This window comes from Scleropages formosus, chromosome 25 (assembly GCF_900964775.1).
Source record: "Scleropages formosus chromosome 25, fSclFor1.1, whole genome shotgun sequence".
NCBI lineage: Eukaryota > Metazoa > Chordata > Actinopteri > Osteoglossiformes > Osteoglossidae > Scleropages > Scleropages formosus.
In genome coordinates, this window is record NC_041830.1 from 18,213,060 (window position 1) to 18,235,647 (window position 22,588).

General features: G+C 45.2%; 1 protein-coding gene across 22 annotated transcripts in view; it reads left to right on the forward strand.

Annotated features, from left to right (window-relative positions):
- Window positions 1-14,941, forward strand: part of LOC108921646 (uncharacterized) — a 38,729-nt gene extending 23,788 nt beyond the window's left edge. For 12 of the 22 annotated variants that reach the window (XM_018731223.2, XM_018731222.2, XM_018731218.2 and 9 more), the window contains exons 2-5: window positions 13,636-13,839; window positions 14,068-14,112; window positions 14,393-14,499; window positions 14,629-14,941. In XM_018731223.2, the coding sequence (XP_018586739.1) occupies window positions 13,636-13,839; window positions 14,068-14,112; window positions 14,393-14,499 (356 nt within the window). In that variant the 3' untranslated portion in view covers window positions 14,629-14,941. The other 10 variants (XM_018731209.2, XM_018731220.2, XM_018731215.2 and 7 more) reach the window with 10 other exon arrangements.
- Window positions 14,942-22,588: the final 7,647 nt, after the last annotated feature.

Here is a 22,588-nt window from a genome sequence, read left to right on the forward strand (position 1 = left end):
GAACTAAACTCATAGTGGAGTCAAGTAAGTGTTTTACCTGCTTTTACTGTAATATCAACAGCATTTGTACTGAAATCATAAAGTAACAAATTACCATTATTATTGTACTAAATGATCCCCCAGTGGTGGGTACAATCAGGGTACATGTTCTACTGATCAGTACATACTGTACCGTGGTAAAACACTGTGTGAATGCTGTTGCTGGAGGGTACAAGATGGTATTTGGGAGTGGAACTAAACTCATAGTGGAATCAAGTAAGTGTTTTAAATGCTTTTACTGTAGTATCATAGATACTTATACTGAGCGACACTCAACAGTTGGTTGTTATATACAGTATGTATGTTCTGATCGTCAGTACATTTTGTACCGTAGTGAAACACTGTGTGAATGATGCAAACAAGATGGTATTTGGGAGTGGAACCAAAGTGACGGTGGAAACACGTAAGTGTTTAATATTGGAAACATTTGCACTGATTGAGATTTAATGATAATAGTGCAGATTCTACCGTAGTACAGTACTGACCCTGGTGGCTCCAACAGGGCGTTTGGGTCAAGAGCACAGCGGATGGTCCAGCTCATTCAGCGCGACCCCGTTTGTTCTGCGCTCCTTTTGGTCCGTATGATTTCTCCATTGCGGTCACAGCTGTTAACACGGTACTCTGGTACGTCTCCTTCTGGCAAAGTGTCCGCTTTGTGCTTCTCTGATCCGCAACGTTCAGCTCAGCGGCTGAAAGTCGTCTATGATTTGGGGGAATACTCATGATGAAGGAGGTGATTTGTCATGTTTCACCCGTTGCTGGTGCTCTGCTGGCTGTTTGAGCCACTTTGGCCGTTGGAGGTTCGCTTGTGGGCCGATGGACTGCGTGCAGTGTGAAAAGCATTTGCGAAGGTCATTGGGTCACCACTGGTACTGTTTACCATGGTATTTCACCGTTGTCATGACGTGAGCCGGCTATAGACCCTCTTTTGGGATCTTGCTGCAGTCTCTCTGACTGTGGGAGTGATGCGGTGAAGACGCTCTTCGGCAGGGGCACCACTCTCTATGTGGACTCAGGTAAGGGTCCCCGCCTTCTCCCGATCGACATGTACAGGTGTTCATTTAGCAGAGACGTTTCTCCAAAGCGACAAACATCTCATGGAAAACACTATGTTTATTACGTGAGGAGGAAGACACACTTAGATACAGACGTGTGATTCTGAAGTGCAGTTAGTTTGTTTCCACCATATGGACCAGGGTTCATCACATGAGTAACTGCATCAAGGTTTATCCATAAACACAGAATTATTAAACATAAATATTTACATGACACAAGTTGCTGTATAAACATTTTTTGATAGTTTATCAATTTATAACGACAAAATTACTGAACATGATCAGAAGGGCAGGACGCCTCACCTGTGGACACGTTTCCACACGGCCCTGTGTCACTGTGTGAACTTCGGCAGTGGGACTAAACGGATTTTTGCCTCGGGCACCAAGCTGATCGTTCAACACAGTAAGTGTGACCGTGTAATGTCACGATTTTGCTCAGTTTAAGAACCGAAAGAGGTTGAGAGCAAATGAAGCGAAACGGGACGAATAGGACATGTCCTGCTTCAGGCACCATCCTGGACAGTAACGTTTGTTTGCGCAAACAGAGCAAAAACTACCTTTTAAAAAGGGACCCAGAGGTTGTCGCTAGTTTTACACCTCAAACATGTAAACACTGTAGAGTGAATGAGATGTAAGCACGGTAAGTGTTAACATGTAGATGTCCTTGTTCCGTGTTGGTTTTCGAAGCTCAGCATCGCACTGTGTGAATCGTAACAATGACAAGATCATATTTGGATCCGGCACAAAAGTTTCCGTTTTGTCAAGTAAGTCATTTTACTCTATGGAAAAGCAGTAGCTGTTGGGGTCCTAGCATGTATTCGTGTTGTGAAAATATCATTTATGCAAAAAAGTGTTATTTCAAAAAGCCATGTGTCTTCGTCTTGACTTTGTCCTGATCTGTCGACTTTCCCATCGATTTCCATGTGTTTTCATCGTTGTCCTTATGATTCCTGGTGCTTCTATTGCGCTAAAGCCATAGTGCATCAGCACAGATTGAAAGTGACCTTAGTGCCGCAGCATGAACCACTGTGTGAATTACGACAAGATCATATTTGGATCTGGAACAAGAGTCACTGTCCTGCCGAGTGAGTAGAGTAAAAGAAATAATGTAGTAAACAAGTACAAGTAAAGAATAATAGAAGTAAAGAAAGTTATATCATGTCCTTGAAATTTTTTATCCAATTTTTACAAAGTTACAGAAATATTTCAACGTATCACTAAATGTATTTAATTAAGTGTTAATTACATTTTTAATGTGTTAATTTTAATTAAGCACAGTGTATTTTTGTAAGGGGGGATTGGTGCGGCAGGTTTTGGTGGCGCCAGCTGTGTGGAGGGTCTGGGGTTCGAGTCCCGGTTGCGGTGCCCCGCGATGGACTGACGTCCCATCCAGGGTGTGTCCCCTCCCCCTCGGCCCCGCGTTGACGGGTTGGTTCCGACTCGCCGCCACCCCGTTTGGGACAGGCGGTTGCTTGGTAGTTTTGTGAGGGATCAAAGTAAAGGTGATCAATAATCATTTTATCTGACTGGTCACAGAGGTGACAGTTTAATACAGTTCAATACAGTATGGTACAGTGTGATACAATACACTAGCGCAGTACCATGGGTTCCTCAGTTCTGGGCAGTTTGACTGCAGACTACGGTTCTCTCTGTCCTGGGGGGTCCGTCCTCTGGGCGGGGTGGGGTGGGGGGGGAGTTCCGGGCAGTCAGTTCTGGGGGTTAGTGCTGAGCTCTGTGTCACTGTGTGAACGATGTTGGTAGAAAAGTCATCTTTGGAAGTGGGACCACAGTCCTTGTGGAAACAAGTAAGAACTAAAGAAACTTCCTTCCTTCTCTTGTTCTCCGTACGAAAAGGGTTTTAATGCAACGTAAAAACTCGTTATGAGCTATAAAAGTGTCGAGGGACGGGACAGCGCGCGCGTTTTACTGTCCGCTCAGAGTTCAAATACAGTCTGAAGGAATGAGGTTTTACCACAAAGAGGTTCCTGTGCAGGACTTTGTCACTGTGTGACATCGGGGTCAGGAACCGGGAAGCTGCTGTTTGGATCAGGAACCAAGGTGACCGTTGAGTCCAGTGAGTAGAAAGTGTCAGTGGTGTCATTTGAGGTGTAACGGAGTATTTCTCTATGTGCCGCCTGGTGTGGGGTCCGAAAGCATCAGGTCCCGCGTCCCCTCCTCCTGTCGTGTGGTTCTTCACTGCTCAACACACTGACCGCGGAGTGTGACGTTTCAGCCTCAGGAGCAGTTTTGGGCTCGTTGTCCATCGGCCGGCGTGTTGGGACTGAACACTTTAACGTTAATTTAATCTTTTCAATTTAATGTTGTCTCTTGGTCCACCCAAGAAGAAATGGACACACACACACACACAGAGACACACATGGTTTTTGAAGTCTTCTATCACAGTGTGTGAATACTAACAACTACAGGATCATCTTTGGGTCTGGAACGCAGCTTGTGGTTCAGTCAAGTAAGTATTAAAGACGTACATGAACTGTTTGTTAAACGTTCTTTAACATGGACCGTGGAGTGTGATGTTTCAGCCTCATGAGCAGTTTTGGGCTTGTTTGTCCATCAGCTGGTGTACTGCTGCTAAGAAAGACACTGGGTGCTTAATTGTGATTTAATATTTGAGTGCGTTGAAGTGTAAGCACTGTGTGTTACGACGGAAACATCCGTGTCCCTTGTTAGTTTTCGATGCTCGGTGGCACACTGTGTGAATGCTAACAATGTGAAGATGACTTTTGGATCTGGAACAAAAGTTTGGGTTCAGTCAAGTAAGTCATTTTGCACCATGGAAAATCAGTCGCTGTTAGTCTTGACATGTCCTTGCGTAGTAAAAATGTCATTTTTAATAACCATGCTAAACTAATGTTGTTTTTTTTTTTACTTCACAAAAGGAACATGCCATTATAGTCATAGGATATGTGATTAAAATTTTTTCACTTTCTTGGGGAAGAGTGAAACATTTGATATAAATTGTTTTAAAGTGCTAAATTCATTTAAAATCCCTTTCTATACATCTCCTTGGTTATGGCAGGTGTTACATGGGTTTCTGTCTCAGAAAGAGGTGATTTGTGTTTCCACATCTTGACTTTGTCCTGATCTGTCGACTTTCCCATCGATTTCCACGTGTTTTCATCGTTGTCCTTATGATTCCTGGTGCTTCTATTATGCTAAAGCCATGGTGCATCAGCACAGATTGAAAGTGACCTTAGTGCTGCAGTGTGAACCACTGTGTGAATTACGACAAGATCATATTTGGATCTGGAACAAGAGTCACTGTCCTGCCGAGTGAGTAGAGTTGGACTTCACTTCCTCAGCTCTACTTGTGTTTGTCCTCAATATTATTATCTCTGTCGTTTTGATGTTTTATTTGTTGCCGTTCGCTGCATTAGGAGACTCTCTGTCACCTTCACTGCTGGTCTGTCTGGTCTCCATTGAGTGTTTTCGCTGATCTCTGTGTCACTGTGTGAATGTTGGGGCACAAAAGCTGACCTTTGGCAGAGGGACCGCGCTCTATGTGGAATCAAGTAAGGAAGAGATTTGCATCATTCCTGGGAAAGTTTTTTTTTTTTTTTACAGAGTAAATGAAAGATCTAAGTGTTTTACAAGAAATGGGAATGTTTTGACATATTTGAATTTCATGAATAATTACAATAAGAAATACAGTGTCGTTATGCATGGGGTCGAGGTAACGATAGATGTTAGTGGTTTTATTTAACGGATCTCAGTACAGTACAATAGGGTTTGGAACAGTACTGGTGGGTTCGGTGTCTTTCTGCGGGTCAGATGGACACAAAGCTGGAGACTGTGGTTCTCTTAATATCTGCAGAGGTCAGTCCTGTAAGGGGGGAGTCCTTTGGGGGGATCAGGTCCTGGGGGTTTGTGCCGAGCTTTGTGTCACTGTGTGAATGAGGGAGCGAGAAAACTCATCTTTGGAAGTGGAACAAAACTGCTTGTGGAAACAAGTAAGAATAAAAATTTCTTGATATTGTTGTCCATATGAAAAAGGGTTTTTAATGGAATTAATACATTAGATAAATGTACCAAAACCAAGATAGAAGCGACGCCTTAGCAAACCGCACTTGTAATTTATTGTGCTTCTTCATGTAATACATCTTTAAATGAGTCTGATTTGCAGCCGTGTAGCTCAGAGTTTAAATGGGTGTTTATTATGGCCTGTACTGCGTTATTACTGTGTCAGAGAGTCAGGACAGGTCCAGTCTGGACACAGGAGGCCAAAGCTTAGCTTGCAGTTACTGGTAATACAAGTGCTGAGGGACGGGGCCGTATACAATGTATGTTTTAGTGCCCACTCTTCAAATGTCGTTTGAAGACATGACGTCAAGTGGAGTTTTGCCACAAAGAGGTTCCTGTGCAGGACTTTGTCACTGTGTGGCATCGGGGTCAGGAAACTGGAAGCTGCTGTTTGGATCAGGAACCAAAGTGACCGCTGAGTCCAGTGAGTAAAGAATTGGAAACTCCATGTCCACTATGGCGGACACCTCTGTATTCAAGTGGATCGCTCTGCATTTCGTGGCGTTGTGTCTGAGGACACAGTAGACTCAGTGTTGGTCAGGGGTTCGACGAAAAGCCTCTCACTTCAGGTCCATCACAGATCAGATGAGGTATGAATGGTTATAATGTGGTGCAGCTCGTGTGAATGTCGTGAAAATGATCAGTGGATAGCGTCAGTGGTGTCAATTGAGGTGTAACGGAGTATTTCTCTATGTGTTGCCTGGTGTGGGGTCCGAAAGCATCAGGTCCCGCGTCCCCTCCTCCTGTCGTGTGGTTCTTCACTGCTCAACACACTGACCGCGGAGCGTGACGTTTCAGCCTCAGGAGCAGTTTTGGGCTCGTTGTCCATCAGCCGCTGTGTTGAGATTAAAGAAGTTCTACTTATTCAGTATTGCTTTAATATTGGCTGAAAAATCTCATAAAAATATTTTGATTTTGCACGTAAAATGTCCATACCCAGTAGAGTGGATCAGGTGTGAACACGTTTACCTCCATGTTGGTTTTTGAAGCTCAATGTGATACTGTGTGAATGCTAACAAGATAACTTTTGGATCTGGAACAAGAGTTTGGGTTCAGTCAAGTAAGTCATTTTTCACCATGGAAAATACATGTCCCTGTGTAGTAAAGTTTTCATTTATTATAATAGTGGTGAAATAGGGCTGTTTGCATTTTTTCGCATTGCTTAGTGAGCAGAACATTATAATCACTAATTGTGTGATTTCAATATCCCTGGTTTAAAGTGCTAAATTTATTTAAAATCCCCCTCTATACATCTCCTCAGTTATGACAGGTGTTACATGGGTTTCTGCCTCAGAAAGAGGTGATCTGTGTTTCCACATCTTGACTTTGTCCTGATCTGTCGACTTTCCCATCGATTTCCATGTGTTTTCATCGTTGTCCTTATGATTCCTGGTGCTTCTATTGCGCTAAAGCCATAGTGCATCAGCACAGATTGAAAGTGACCTTAGTGCCGCAGCATGAACCACTGTGTGAATTACGACAAGATCATATTTGGATCTGGAACAAGAGTCACTGTCCTGCCGAGTGAGTAGAGTAAAAGAAATAATGTAGTAAACAAGTACAAGTAAAGAATAATAGAAATAATAGAAGTAAAGAAAGTTAAATCATGTCCTTGAAATTTTTTATCCAATTTTTACAGAGATACAGAAATATTTCAACGTATCACTAAATGTATTTAATTAAGTGTTAATTACATTTTTAATGTGTTAATTTTAATTAAGCACAGTGTATTTTTGTAAGGGGGGATTGGTGCGGCAGGTTTTGGTGGCGCCAGCTGTGTGGAGGGTCTGGGGTTCGAGTCCCGGTTGCGGTGCCCCGCGATGGACTGACGTCCCATCCAGGGTGTGTCCCCTCCCCCTCGGCCCCGCGTTGACGGGTTGGTTCCGACTCGCCGCCACCCCGTTTGGGACAGGCGGTTGCTTGGTAGTTTTGCGAGGGATCAAAGTAAAGGTGATCAATAATCATTTTATCTGACTGGTCACAGAGGTGACAGTTTAATACAGTTCAATACAGTATGGTACAGTGTGATACAATACACTAGCGCAGTACCATGGGTTCCTCAGTTCTGGGCAGTTTGACTGCAGACTACGGTTCTCTCTGTCCTGGGGGGTCCGTCCTCTGGGCGGGTGGGGGGGGGGGGAGTTCCGGGCAGTCAGTTCTGGGGGTTAGTGCTGAGCTCTGTGTCACTGTGTGAACGATGGTGGTAGAAAAGTCATCTTTGGAAGTGGGACCACAGTCCTTGTGGAAACAAGTAAGAACTAAAGAAACTTCCTTCCTTCTCTTGTTCTCCGTACGAAAAGGGTTTTAATGCAACGTAAAAACTCGTTATGAGCTATAAAAGTGTCGAGGGACGGGACAGCGCGCGCGTTTTACTGTCCGCTCAGAGTTCAAATACAGTCTGAAGGAATGAGGTTTTACCACAAAGAGGTTCCTGTGCAGGACTTTGTCACTGTGTGACATCGGGGTCAGGAACCGGGAAGCTGCTGTTTGGATCAGGAACCAAGGTGACCGTTGAGTCCAGTGAGTAGAAAGTGTCAGTGGTGTCATTTGAGGTGTAACGGAGTATTTCTCTATGTGCCGCCTGGTGTGGGGTCCGAAAGCATCAGGTCCCGCGTCCCCTCCTCCTGTCGTGTGGTTCTTCACTGCTCAACACACTGACCGCGGAGTGTGACGTTTCAGCCTCAGGAGCAGTTTTGGGCTCGTTGTCCATCGGCCGGCGTGTTGGGACTGAACACTTTAACGTTAATTTAATCTTTTCAATTTAATGTTGTCTCTTGGTCCACCCAAGAAGAAATGGACACACACACACACACAGAGACACACATGGTTTTTGAAGTCTTCTATCACAGTGTGTGAATACTAACAACTACAGGATCATCTTTGGGTCTGGAACGCAGCTTGTGGTTCAGTCAAGTAAGTATTAAAGACGTACATGAACTGTTCGTTAGACATTCTGTGCTTCGGACTGAATGATTTGACGCACAAATGTGAACATCCTTGTCGGGAAGGAGAATAAGGCCGTGACGGTCCGGACCGTGAGGGAGGTTCTCTAAATGTTCTGTCATTATGAGCTGATGATGGACTGCGAGGAAAATCGTTTAGAGATGAATGACAGAAATTTCAGTAAGATGTTGAAGGCAAAATGTGCTGCATGTCAGCGGTGAACATGTTGCAGACATTATTGCAACAGGCTGCACCGTGGTGTGAATAATTATGGCAAGATGATTTTTGGGGCTGGAACAAAAGTAATTATTTCACCACGTAAGTAGAGGATAAAAGTTATTCCAACCTGTAATATCTGTCATCTATGTCAAATAATTTATTTTGTGATCATAACATCTCAATTTTACGAATATTTCAATGATGCGTGAAGAACAGTTCCTTGTTACAATGCCTGTAACACGCGGGTGTCAGTGGGTCACAGTGAGGGCAGTGTTCATGTTTTGTGGTGACCCTGGGGTCGTACCCGCCGTCCTACCCAGTGTCGTATCGGGTATCGTACCTGCTCTTATAGCTGTCACTCAATGTTTTTGCTGCGCTCCCAGTGACTGTGTGAATGACGGCAGCTGGAAAGTGGTCTTCGGAAGAGGGACGAAACTCTTGGTGGAATCAAGTGAGACCAAGAATTTATTTTTCATTTGTTTTACTCCGATTACTGCTGAGTTCTAACAGGCTCTGTCCCCAGATGTGCATGTGGACAGTAGTTAAGGGTGGGGGTGTATAACCGAGAAGTTGCTAGTTCAAGCCCCAGTTCCCTCTATTACTGCTGCATTCCGCTTTGTACAGAAGTGTCCGTTTAACGGATAATAATAATAGTAAAATGAAAGTAAGACAGTTATTCAATCTCAATTGTCGTGTTTCGTAAGACAGTGACAACAAGTGTGTGAAGTGGCCGTTTTTACAAGACACTGCAGTAAACTTCATGAGCAGAAGGGCGATGAAAGAGAAGTGAAGTTAACGGAAAATGCAGACGTGAAGAGTCATACAGAGTCACTGAGTGCTTGAGCTGTGCTGAGTCTCAGAGCTTCACGTCCAGCTTCTTCTCACTGTGTGACTCAGTCTGGGGGCTGGAAGCTGCTGTTCGGCTCAGGAACCAAATTGACCATCGAGACAAGTGAGTACAGCTTTGGTAATACCACGTTTGCTGCGGTAAGCAGAGACGACAACACCGCATGATACCATTTTCAGACCTTCACCAGATCAGGGAGTTTGAGCAACAGATGCTGTTGGTACTGGACCGTAGTACTGGGTCAGTAATCGGACCACTCGGTACTGGGTCAGTAATTAGATTACTGGGTCCCGTTGGTAGCACAGTGGTTCGAGCTGCTGCTTCCGGACCCAAAAGTCACAGGTTTGATTCGAACCTCCAGCTGTTGTACCTTTGAGAAAAGTACTCAACCCAAAAAAGTGCACCAGTAAAATGACCCCGCTGTATAGGGTAAATGGGTAAACTGTAGGAATTTTACCATTGTAAGTCGCTCTGGTGAAAAGTGTCCCCTAAGTGAGTTCATGTAACGTAGGTCCTGCTCCAGGGTCGAGGGCCCGGGCTCCAGGGTCACTCTGGGGTCTCTGGTGTGTGAAGGACGATTCGTAGGAACTCGACTTGGGAAGAGGAAGCGCAGTGACTGTGGAACCAACTGTTTATACCAAGATCACAAACACATAATTTTCGTTTTTAAACTGCAAAATGGGGAAGACTCTTAATTATTCCTGGAGCAGAGCAACACCTACATCTTGCTAATTTCTCCTTGAAACCATAAGAATGAGTTCAGAAGTGATATATACTTTGACTCTGTGTGATTTTTATTAGTTGTATTGTGAAAAAAGGTGTTATGGAAGAAGAAAGTGCAGCCAGACACACGGTCAGTTTTTGAATCTGTCCATCACACTGTGGGAATAACAACGTCAAGATCGTTTTTGGATCAGGAACGAAACTTTGGGTTGATTCAAGTAAGCCATAATAATTTCCAGAACATTCCAGATGTGACATTAAGTGAATAATGCAGTGTGTGTTTGGGTTTTTTTTTTTTTTTGGGATGGTGACCACTTTGCCCTATGTGCTGCATTGCTCAGTCCAGGGCTGTGAGGACCGCTTCTTGAAGATGTCCCTCACACTGTGTGAACAGTAATGACCTCAAGATCGTTTTTGGATCAGGAACGAAACTTTGGGTTCATTCAAGTGAGTCGTAATAATTCAGAGCACATTAAAAAAGTGAAGTTCGTAGCGTAGCTGTCTTTGGACCATGACCACGTGTCCGTCTCTGTGCTCTTAGGACCGCAGTGCCGCAACATGGTCATGTTTCCCCAGCTCTCTAGTGATGAGTCACAACTGTAACGAAGACATTTTGTGTTTCGTAACTCTGGTCGAAGACGGTTAATCAGTGAGTCGTCGTGACCTCTGAGACCTTCGCAAGGGGCACAAATTAGATAATACTTAATGGAAGACTGGGATTCCATGTACATTTCCTCTTTTAGAGTAATTCAGCATAAGTACCTTGTTCAAAGGTACTATAGCTGGAGAGAGGATTGAACTTGGGACCTTTGGGTCCAAAGACAGCAGTTCTAACCAGTATGCCAGCAGCTGTCCCTTATGGTGACGGAGCGGTCGGCAGAGCCTGTGGTCGTCGTGCGTCTCGACCGGGAACTCCATTGGTCCACAAAGAGCGGACGACTAACCCGATAACCAGTCAATGATCCGTCAGCTGGAGATCAGTAAGCCAGCAATGATAGGTGGAGATTCGACGGTTGAACCGTTTCATGTCGAGTGAGACTTTTCCTCTTTTTGTGCTGTGTACAGGATGCAGTCTTTGGGAGCCTTCAGTCCTCACTCTGGCTTTGTCGATATACAGTATGGATCACGTACAAATGTGAGTGTTGGCGCTGTGTCGTCCGGCCTGTGTGCGGTCATCGTGTGACCGGGGTCGCTAAGTGGCCTCCAGCGTACCGCCAGTATGTCGGCCGCAGCGAACGCGCGAATTAAAGCGGCGTGACCGACTATCATAGGTTCCTCTTCGGACCCGGATCCAGAATCCCAGTGAGTACGGGAGGTGAGTGGAGATGGACCGTAGGAGAGGAGGTTGATCGCAGGCTGACCGTGGTGGGGGTGGCGTGGCTTTGTGCTGAGCTCTGCGTGACTGCGTGAAGGACGGAGTTGGAATGCTGCTCTTCGGAGGGGGACAACACTCCGACCCCTCCGAACGCTGCACTGAGCGACTCACACGGACTCCCTTTGCTGTCGGAAAGAAGGAGGAATGGCCATAAGAAAAGAACGTTCATCTGTTCGTTTCAGTAAAACCGTTAATTTCTTGTGACAAAGGCGGGGTAAAACCATAGCAAAGTGGCCGCATCTATCCCCTTAGAGAGGTGTATTTCTGTCTTACATTGATCTTTTCTCTGAAGCAACTTACAGTCATTTACGCAGCTGCGGGGATTTACTGGGGTAAGTTAGAATAAGTACCTTGTTCAAGGGAACTTTAGTTGGGGGTGGCAATGGAACCTGCAGCCTTTGGGTCCCACGGCAGTAGCACTAACCGCGACACTACCAGCTGTCCCACCCAGTTCTCCCGGTTAATGTGTTCATATGGTAAAAGTGTTAGTGTTTGGGGTCATTAGAGGTCACCGGGAAGCAGAGGCCGTTATTACAGCTGCACTGTAAGTAAAATAATGGATATAAACGCTTGGCGTCACTCCAAGAAAGAGGTGTGCGAAAAGAGGAACGCAAACGGCGCCGTGGATGGACACAGCTTTTTGGCCCTTGTTTCCGCACTGTGCGAATCGCGATAACTTCAAGATCCTTTTCGGGTCGGGGACCGCAGTTTGGGTTCAACCAAGTAAGTAACGTTAACCTAGAATGTGATCGAAAATCCTCCTGTGAAGAAAATAATTTCTCCGTAACTCAAAGGCTCCTCATCGCAATCTCAGCTTTGTCGTTAGGTTTCGAACGCGAACCTATGAACCGGTTGCTGCTCGTTTTCGGTCACTGACCACGAGTGTGCAGCTTGACCGCTGTGTGAATCGCGAATCTTTTACTGCACGTTTACCACAAACTGGCCCAGAAGGTACTGCAGGGTAAAGCGCTGTGTGAATGGACACTAAGTTCATACTGGGGTCTGGAGCAACAGTCACGGTTCTTTCTAGTAAGTTCAGGGACACAGCCGTTATTCCTTTTCCCACCCAGGGCTGGTGTGTTCTGTTGGATGAGCTTTTACTGCTCTGTTGTCTCAACACAACTGGCGGGAAAGATGCAGAAAAGCACAGGTTGCAGTGTCACAAAGGCAGTTTGCTGTAGTAGTAGTGATGATGATGATGATGATGATGGTGACGATAACAATAACCATAAAGGTAACGATAGCAACAACCGGAGCGTGACATTTTGTGGACGGGGAGACGAAGTGATGGACAGAGTGGTGGACGGATGGACTTCTGGAGGGAGAGATGGAGTTCTGCAGCGACTGCATCCACTGTTATACATTCAAATTGGTTTCTTACATTTTTAAAATTACTCCACTGACCACAGAGATGAGATGAGATAAGATGAAATTAGATACTTAATGGAATCTAAATGACTATCGTTGACTCTTTAAATAGAGAAAATATTCATCTGATTGTGGGACGCATGGAACTGGAGATGATCGATACCGTTTGATACCGACACTGGAGACTCGTGTTTTTGACGGCCGCTGTCACACTGTGTGAAAACCGATAACGGGAGGATCACGTTTGGATCAGGAGCACGAGTTCTGGTGGAGCCCCGTAGGTAACGACGCTGCACAGTGGGTTGAACTTCCATCTGTGTTGTTTGTGCTCGTTCATGGTGTTGGTGTTTTTTTTTTGTGCTGAAATGGCTCGAGTGTGTGTGTGTGTGTGTGTGTGTGTGTGTGTGTGTGTTGTTTGCATGGTGGGGCTGCACTGACCCGTGTGAGGTCAAACGCGGTTCTGTCTGGTCGCGATCTGTCTGCATCTGTCAGAGGCCAATAAGCGAAAATGGACCGAACGAGTGTAACTCGCAGCATTTCTAAGTGTCCACTGGAGTAAGAATGATGTAAAAGTGTGCCGGGTGAGTGCGGGTTTGTGAGGACACATTTCGCTCAGGTCACGGTCACAGTGTGGCCCGTAAAGGTCCTTCATGTGACTCGGCAACCTGCCTTTAAATGACCAGAGCAAATTTGCTCTGAAGACGCGAGAGATGTTTCTCTTGTCTTTTACCTGTTTCTTTGTAACGGAGACAGACTTTAGAAAAAGCATTTAATCTGCTCTGTTTGTGTTCATGATCAATCAAGTCGAACGGGTTCACACGTTCCTCTGCTCCATGGTAACACGCTGTTTGCGCTTAGCAGCATGCTGTCCGTTATTTTTCCTCTGTCTCTTGTCCACTTCACGTCCCCTTGACGATTTCGGCAACTTTTCCGGACGAGACCGTTGTACAAACGCGGTAAAGGGGACGTGAGGACGCCCGCGGCGCGTGGGAACCCGTGTCTAACCCGAGCGCGACCGTGTTTTTCAGGGACTCCATCCGACCCCTCCTACTACCTGCTGGAAAAAGACAGCACGCAAGCTTGCTTGGCCACGGGTTTCAGTGCCTATAACGCCACCGACAAGGAGCCGCTCTTTAACCAGACCAAGAGCAGCCCCACCAGGATAGAACATGAGGCGACCTTTGACAAAGTGGTTCTGGTCCAGAACGCCACTGACTGTCCATCTGGTAAAGGTGAGGGACCCGTTGACTGTGGCGGTAGGCACCGCGTGGTCACGCACCGCGTGGTCTCGCTAAAACACATTAAGCCATGCGAGGTGGCTGTGAGCTCTGCTCCGATTGGCTGTGACAGAGGCCTCATGTTTAATTAATTACTGACCCGGCGGAACTGGCCCGTAAACTTGGCCGATGGGACTTGATACGAACGCGTTTCTCAACGTTTCTTTTCATTTCTTCGCTCAGGTTCCGCTTCCGGTGAATGTGCCACCGAAGGATTTTTCGAAACAGGTATGTTCGGCTGCCGTCACAGCTGAGAAAATCAATAGGATGTTCTGCTGATGTAAAGTTTCAGCTCAGACACACACACACACACTGAGTCTATGGCGTTATTTAAAATGTGCTTCACTGTCATTGTTCTAACTGTAAGAGACGAAGGTACATATTCTACAGCAGGACTGAAGCTCCTCTGAAGGACTCGAGCTGAGCCGCACACTTGTGTTCACACCTTTCAGGCAGTTCATGGCAGGAAGTGCAGCCGTTTATGATTTTGTGCCATTTCTCGTATTAGATGAAAAGATCAACTTCCTGTCGCTGACGATTCTCGGCCTCAGGGTCCTGTTTCTCAAGAGTGTGGTCTTCAACGTGATCATGACGCTCCGCGTGTGGATGAGTTAGGTGAGCGAGGCAGAGCCGTGGGCCTGGGGGAGCTGTTCTCACGCACACGCGCGCACACACGCGCACACACACACTGAAATACCTACTGCCGACTTGTCCTAACGCCATATTTCTGTATTCTGTGCCCAGGGTGTGGATGCAGTGCTCCCAGAGTCCGAGACGGGATAGCAAGAACACATACACACACACACACATCCCCAAAAAAAATCAGTGTGTTGCAGTGAAATGACACACCTCTGTTTGCGCTCTTTTCCATAGATTCTCTTCTTTTCAGAATTTGAATGTTTTCTTTTACTTTCAATGCTGAAGTATTTGCTTCTACAATTCTTTTATATATAGAACACACACACACGTTCTCTGATCTTTATATATGTAAAATGTTTAGCTTTAAGCGTGTAAAGTTAAATAGATGCAAAATCTTGTACATGTACTCTTTATGTCCATATAGTGTGTAATTCCGTTTTTTTTGTGATTCTGTGATTATTAAAAACAATCAATAAACATTTCCATAAATTACTTCTGGTTTCTGTCTTTATTTGCTTCTTTTTTTAATTATCTCTTGAACATTTGGTAACATTATAAAGACAGACGTGACTACTGTATTTCTCCTCTACTCGTTTCTCTGCACTGGCTTCTTATAGCTGCCTGAATCAAATTCAAGACCCTGGTTACTGCCTACAAACGCATCAGTAGAATTGCTCCCAGCTATTTACAAGACTTGATCAACCGCTACACCCCAACCAGACCCCTTCGCTCATCTACTTCTGCTCGATTGGTGGTGCCCCGCACGAAAAGTAAAGCACGGAGGTTCTCGGTTCTGGCTCCGTTGTGGTGGAACGACCTTCCCCTCTCACTCAGAACTGCTGAAACTCTGTCTACATTCATGAAGGGTCTGGAAACTCACCTTTTCCGGACTCACTTTGCCCAAGATCTCTCCAGCTCATGTGTGGTGTAAATGTTCATGCACCGTGACTTTATGATGATCCCCAGATAAGCCTTTACACAGCCGCTACTCCTGTATTGTATGTAAATGTTTGTGTACCTTATAAAAAAATGTAGGAACGTGATCAGGATTCATCTTACCTGTGTTTTGTGCACCTACTCCAGTGATGAACATCGGTTCATCAAGTGGAAAGTAACAAATTAGGTTTACTTAAGAATCACGTCTGCAGCCATGTCTCTTTCTCCTAATGTAATGTACAAATTGTATTTTTGCTGAAATGAACGTCACTTTGGAGAGAAGCGTCTGATAAATGAATAAATGTAAATATATAAGAGTTCAGCTCCAAACAAAGATCTGTCATTTCTGTTATTAATGTCTAATATCTGTATGGTTCAGTTACATTGAGGACCCTGCACACTGGTTCACTTCCTTGAAGTGTGAAAATCCACAGTGATCAATCACATTGTTACAGAGATCAATATGAGCTGCTTTCTTGAAAAGAATATCTGCACCGGCAGCGGTTGGAGCTTTTGCCCTGCATCACAGAACCCAGGTCCAGATCATGTTGCGGTACCCTTGAGCATGGTACTCACCCTGAATTACATCAGTGAACATTACCCAGCTATATAATCCAAATACTGAATGACAGAACAGTGGACCCACTGTCCCCAGTCTGGGTTCTTAGTGTATATAGTGTACTACATACACACACACTGTCTGCAATCGCTTGCCCCGAGCAGGGTCGCGGTGAACAAGAGCCTAACCCAGCAACACAGGGTGGGGACACACCCAGGACAGGACGCCGGGAAGCTAGTCCGTCACAAGGCACCCCAAGCAGGACTCGAACCCCAGACCCATCGGAGAGCAGGCCCTGGCCAAACCCACTGCACCACTGCACTCCCCTTATAGTGTACTAATATACACTATATATAATATATACAGTGCTGTGAAAAAGTATTTGCCCACTCCCTGATTTTTTTATTTTTTTGCATATTTGTCACAGTTAAATGATTGAGATCATCAAACAAATTTTAATATTACACAAAGATAACCTGAGTAAATACAAAATGCAGTTTTTAAATGATGGTTTCATCTATTAAGGGAAAAAATGTCCAAACCTACCTGGCCCCATGTGAAAAAGTGATTGCCCCCCCCTTGTTAAATTATGAATGAACTGTGATTAACCACATTTTTCGGAAAGCTGAGTTAAATTTCACTTGCCACACCCAGGCCTGATTACTGCCAGACCTGTTGAATCAAGGAATCACTTAAACAGAACCTGTCTGACAAAGTGAAGCATGCTAAAAGATCACAAAAAGCAACACATCATGCCACGATCTAAAGAAATTCAAGAACAGATGAGAAACAAAGTAATTGACATGTATCAGTCTGGAAAGGGTTACAAAGCCATTTCTAAGGCTTTGGGACTCCAGCGAACCACGGTGAGAGCCATTATCCACAAATGGAGAAAACTGGAACAGTGGTGAACCTTCCCAGGAGTGGCCGGCCTACCAAAATTCTCCAAGAGAGCAACGACGACTCATCCAGGAGCTCATAAAAGAACCCAGAACAACATCTAAAGAACTGCAGGCCTCACTTGCCTCAGTTAAGGTCAGTGTTCATTATTCAACAATAAGAAAGAGACTTTGCAAAAATGGCATCCATGGGAGGGTTCCAAGGCGAAAGCCACTGCTGACCAAAAAGAACACAAAGGCTCGTCTCACATTTGCCAAAAAACATTTTGATTATCCCCAAGACTTTTGGACAAATATTCTGTGGACTGATGAGACAAAAGTTGAACTTTTTGGAAGGTGTGCATCCCATTACATCTGGCGTAAAACTAACACAGCATTTCATAAAAAGAACATTATACCAACAGTCAAACATGGTGGTGGTAGTGTGATGGTCTGGGGCTGCTTTGCAGCTTCAGGACCTGGACGACTTGCCGTAATTGATGGAACCATGAATTCTGCGCTCTTCCAGAAAATCTTAAAGGAGAATGTCTGGCCATCAGTTTGTGACCTCAAGCTCAAGCGCACTTGGGTTACGCAGCAGGACAACTATCCAAAACACAGCAGCAAGTCAACCTTAATTTTGTTTTTTTTTTTTGGGCCATTCAGAGGTGGGGAAAAAAAATGTGTCAAAGTCCGGACTTAAATCCGATTGAGATGCTGTGGCATGACCTTAAACAGGCCGTTCATGCTCGAAAACCCTCCAATGTGGCTGAATTAAAACAATTCTGCAAAGAAGAGTGGGCCAAAATTCTTCCACAGTGGTGTGAAAGACTCATTGCCAGTTATCGCAAACGCTTGATTGCAGTTGTTGCCACCAAGGGTGGCACAACCAGTTATTAGGTTTAGGGGGCAATTACTTTTTCACATAGGGCCAGGTAGGTTTGGACATTTTTTCCCTTAATAGATGAAATCATCATTTAAAAACTGCATTTTGTATTTACTCAGGTTATCTTTGTGTAATATTAAAATTTGTTTGATGATGTCAATCATTTAACTGTGACAAATATGCGCAAAAAAATAAAAAAAATCAGGAAGGGGGCAAATACTTTTTCACGGCACTGTACACTACAGGTACGGAGTGACAGAACAGTTGACAGTGGACCTGCTGTCCCCAGCCTGGGTTCTTAGTGTATAGTACACTAATATTTCCTGTTATCATATATTACAAGTGTTGAGGTTGAACTCCAACATCCTCAGCAGCACAAGCTACTTGCTCTTTTTTTAATACTGTTCATATTTATGAAGCAAAGCTAAAAGTAAACTTTAAACTAGAGAAAAATCTCCGAATTGAGCCACCAAAGATGCAAGTGTAGGGAGATATTCTTCAGCAATAAAACTGCCAGGAGACGTTATTGTCCCAAACACGCATTTATATTTGACAGATTTCTTATCCAGTTTTGTAAAGGCAAGAAATTTGAACTAAAAAGTAAATTCAGGGGACGGACAATACTGGCTTTTCAAGGGCTCTTCAATGTTCAAAAAATCCTTTCCATAAAATAAAGCCATTGCAACAGACTCTGGCTCAACATGCGAATGAGTCGACCATGAAGACGGAAGACATTTGAAAAAGTAAAAGTTCCGCTTTATTATTATTTATTATTATTATGTTGTTGTTAAAAATAATAACAATGTGTCTATTGTATTTTGTTCAGGCAGTTCATGTACTCAGTGCTGCTGCTTTATAGAATAACATAAATATTCTTAGAGTTTTGACATTTTGGTATCAGTGTGACACAAACTACGACTTTTACACAGATGTTCCTCGAACCCGTTCACTATAACGATCGTAGCCCTTGACCAAAACAGGTTGGACATCCCAATGTAGATCAAGGGGTCAAGGTCACAGTATCAGCATTACTCGCAATGTTTTATTTTGACGTACAGAACATTCACAGTTTACAGCTCGTATTCACAGGTTATTTCATGGAAGAGCACTTCAAGTAAACTTATGTTTGCGGTGATTTGGTCCACATTTCAATCACAAGTTTCCTTCCATCTGCTGTTGTTACACTTTCAGTCCTGCACAAGTTACAAATTGCTCAAATCAGGAAACACTGCATGCTGCATTTTTTTCTGTTACACACATTTATGTCCCATGTCCTGAGTCCCACAGGACAGGCTGTCATAACTGAGCTGTGTGTCTGTGTGCCTGTGCACCAGGCTGGGTCCCATCGCTGTGTCCCCTACAGTCCTTTCACCGAGCCCTGTGTCCAGCGATGGTGTTACCACGGTGAAGGCGGGTGGGCTGTGGTCCGGGCCCAAGAGCACGTGCGTGTGCCACAAACGGATGCAGGTGCCGCTGCCACTCTGCCCGCCGACATCCTGCAAGGGGTGCCAGGTGCGGCCGAAGTGTGTCGGGCTGCGCAGGTGTTAGGGAAGTCGTCACGGCAACAGCACACATTTTCCACAGCCAGTATGACCCCTGGAGCCACAGGCGGGAAACCGACACCACATCCCTCCACCTGTTTTCCAGTAAAACCTCAGTCCTTCCTGTTCCTTTTTCGGTTAATTTTTGTGTTATTACTATTTTAACGTTTGCACTTCGGTTTACTTTGCAGGTTTCTAAGAATCTCTGTTCTAATTGTGAATAAACTGTAGGAAAATACATGTTTCTCTCATTCCTTCTGTGAAAGAACAGGTTGGGTTCTGGACTGTTATAGAAGGACAGAGTAATATTAATTATTAGTAAGGTAAAAAAGGGCTTGTCGACCCACAGAGCTGAGCTTGAAAATCATCAAAACTCAATGGATGATGATGATGATGATGATGATGATGATGATGATGACAATGTCCTTTTGAGTTGCCTTGGAGAGAGGTGTCAGTTAAATAATAATAACAACAATAATAATAGTAATGATTATAATAATAATAACAACACACACACATTGGCTGAAACCACTTATCCCGAGTGGGGTCGTGGCAAACCGGAGCCTAAGCCGGCAACACAGGGTGCAAGGCTGGACGGGGAGGGGACACACCCAGAACGGGATGCCAGTCCAGCACAAAGCACCCCAAGCAAGACTTGAACCCCAGACCCACCAGAGAACAGGACGCAGCCAGTGGGTTGGACCACAGTCCTGCTCTCTGGCGGGTCTGGGGTTCAAGTCCCACTTGGGGTACCTTGTGACAGACCGGCGTCCCCTCCTGGGTGTGTCCCCCCCCCCTCCAGCCTTTCGCCCTCTGTTGCTGGGTTAGGCTCCAGTTCCCCGCGACCCTGTATGGGACAAGCGGTTCAGAAAGTGTGTGTGTGTGTGTGTGCACTTCTGGGATAGGCTCCAGACCTCTGTGACCCTGACTTGGACAGGCCGTTAATGGTGGTTCTAAATACAGTCATGGAGACGCAGGGAGGAAGTGCTCCCCTGAGTTTTCTTAACGCACTGCAACACACGGCTCTGATTTGCAGCACCGAGCACAGGACAGTGTGAGCCACGTGCTGAGGGTCCGAGTCGACCGCACTGGGGAACCTGGAGGAAACGTGCAGCTCGGACAGATTTCTTTTTCATTGTTATTTTGTTGCTGTGCTGTAATTGCCTGTATAACCGTGTTAAAGAGCTTTCTGCTATTTAGTATTTTCCTTCCAGAACGTCACTGCGGAGAACATGAGCATTACAGAAATTACATGAAAACATTGAAAATCCTTTTCCTTGACCTTTAAAAGCAAATAAAGCTCTGGTGTGTTCACTGAGTCACAGTGGAAGAATGTAGTGTAGCAGCCATCAGCACACAAACACTGGAAAGTTACATCTTTTTTCTCCCTTATGTAAATCACAAAGCATCAAATGAGAAAACTACGTGAACGGTAAAGATAATATAAAAGTATAATATTATGAATATATTACATTGCACACAAATAAGTTACTGCCTACAGATCGGTGATCGTCTCTCCATGGAGTTCCCAACCACGTGCACTTACTTATGATAAGTAATAATAAAGAGAACAATACTGACAAATTCAAATTCTCCAGTGAGTGAGAACTGTGGTCCTGCTGCGGTCCTGCTATGGTCCTGGTGGACTCACAGTACCAGCAAACAGTAAATGAGAGACTCCTCCCTGTTCTTGTTATTCCATAATAATAGAATTAAGAGGATCTACAAAGTCAGTCCACCCACAGCACCATGCCCAAGGGTCCCAGGGGGACGGGGACGCAGATAAGGGTTCGCTTGGACATTCAGGGCAGTGTGTGACTCTGACTGGTCTCATTTATTGAACAACAGCAGTATAACAGGGCGGTAATGCAGTTCTCTTGCTGCCTTCCTAACTAACCCTAACCTTTTAGCACTGAGATGGACCCATAGGAACCTTGAGCACCGGGGGACACCTCCTCATCTGTGTTCTACAGCAAGGACAGACTCTGTCCGCTTCGTGTTGCTACTATTGTTATTATTATTAATCTTTATTTTGCGTGCTCCTTTGCCCAACACTGCTGAGGGTTTCTACAGAGCACTTGTCCGTATCCTGCTACGCACGGTGCGCTGATGGACAATGCAGTGCGTGCAGTGAACTGGTGCTTCCAAGGTCACATGGTGACGGCGAGCACAAAATCACACCGGGCTGAGGAGCTACGTGAGACTGGACAGTGCTCCTAATGGTCCAGGACGAGTCCTTGGGACGTCCGGGGCGTCTCAGCAGGGGCAGAGCGCAGTCAAGCTGTGTCTCCGTGCCCCTCGTTCCGCAGTGCGTCCATCTGACTGTAAGGGGTGTTCACAGGAAAGGCCCAGAGGCTTGTTTTTCACACTCTTTTTCTCCGATGACTAAATGTGGCTTTCGGTTTTGTCATTTGCAGAGGCCTGTTTATTCGGGGCTCTCAGAGGGCCGACGTGGCCTTGCTCTGGGGTAGTGATTGCTCTCGGCAGGAAGCTGCAAACTGGAGCAGCGTTGAGGTTACGCCTTCGTCTTTCCACAGGAAGCGGGCGCCGCACAAACATGGCAGAGATACGATCGGGGACGCTGCCGCTCTGCGTCACAGGCGACTGCTAACCCCCCCACCGAAGGCACGGAGCCGCTGTGGCAACGGAAACAGGAAACGTGTGGGTGGGAGAGCGAGCCCGGGTGCGAGATGCTCCCTGTGCACGGTGCACAGCGTTGATAGCATCTGGTGCAGACCTGCAGACAGGTAGCATGCAGCCTGTTCCCATCCCCCAGCCCCCGCCCCCCACGTTACCATGCTTCTGGCACTCTGGTTTCACTCTTAAAGACACAGGTCCCCTTTGGCACAACTTAGGAAAATTACCCAGGTTTAGTTCTAAACTGCACAGCAATTTCTAATTACAGCCACACTGTAAACTTGCTATATAACAGAAAAATGCAAAAAGAACAAATCTAAATGAAACATTTTATTTTTAAAATTTCTAAAAATATTTTACTTTGAAATACACAACAGAGCAACATTTGACTGTAGAAAATGACAGAATACACTAAATAATTAGATGTATTTTTACATTTTACAAACTTTTAAATATTCTTTGATTCCAAACCCGAGCGCATCGTCACCACAAGACAATCACTGTCTTTCACTGACATCTATTGGTAACTGTTGGCAACAGCATCTGAATGGAAATCAATGCCAGGCAGTTTTCTCTTTCAACACTAGGGGGAGACACCGAACAAAAAGATATTCGAGGAAGTGCAAAA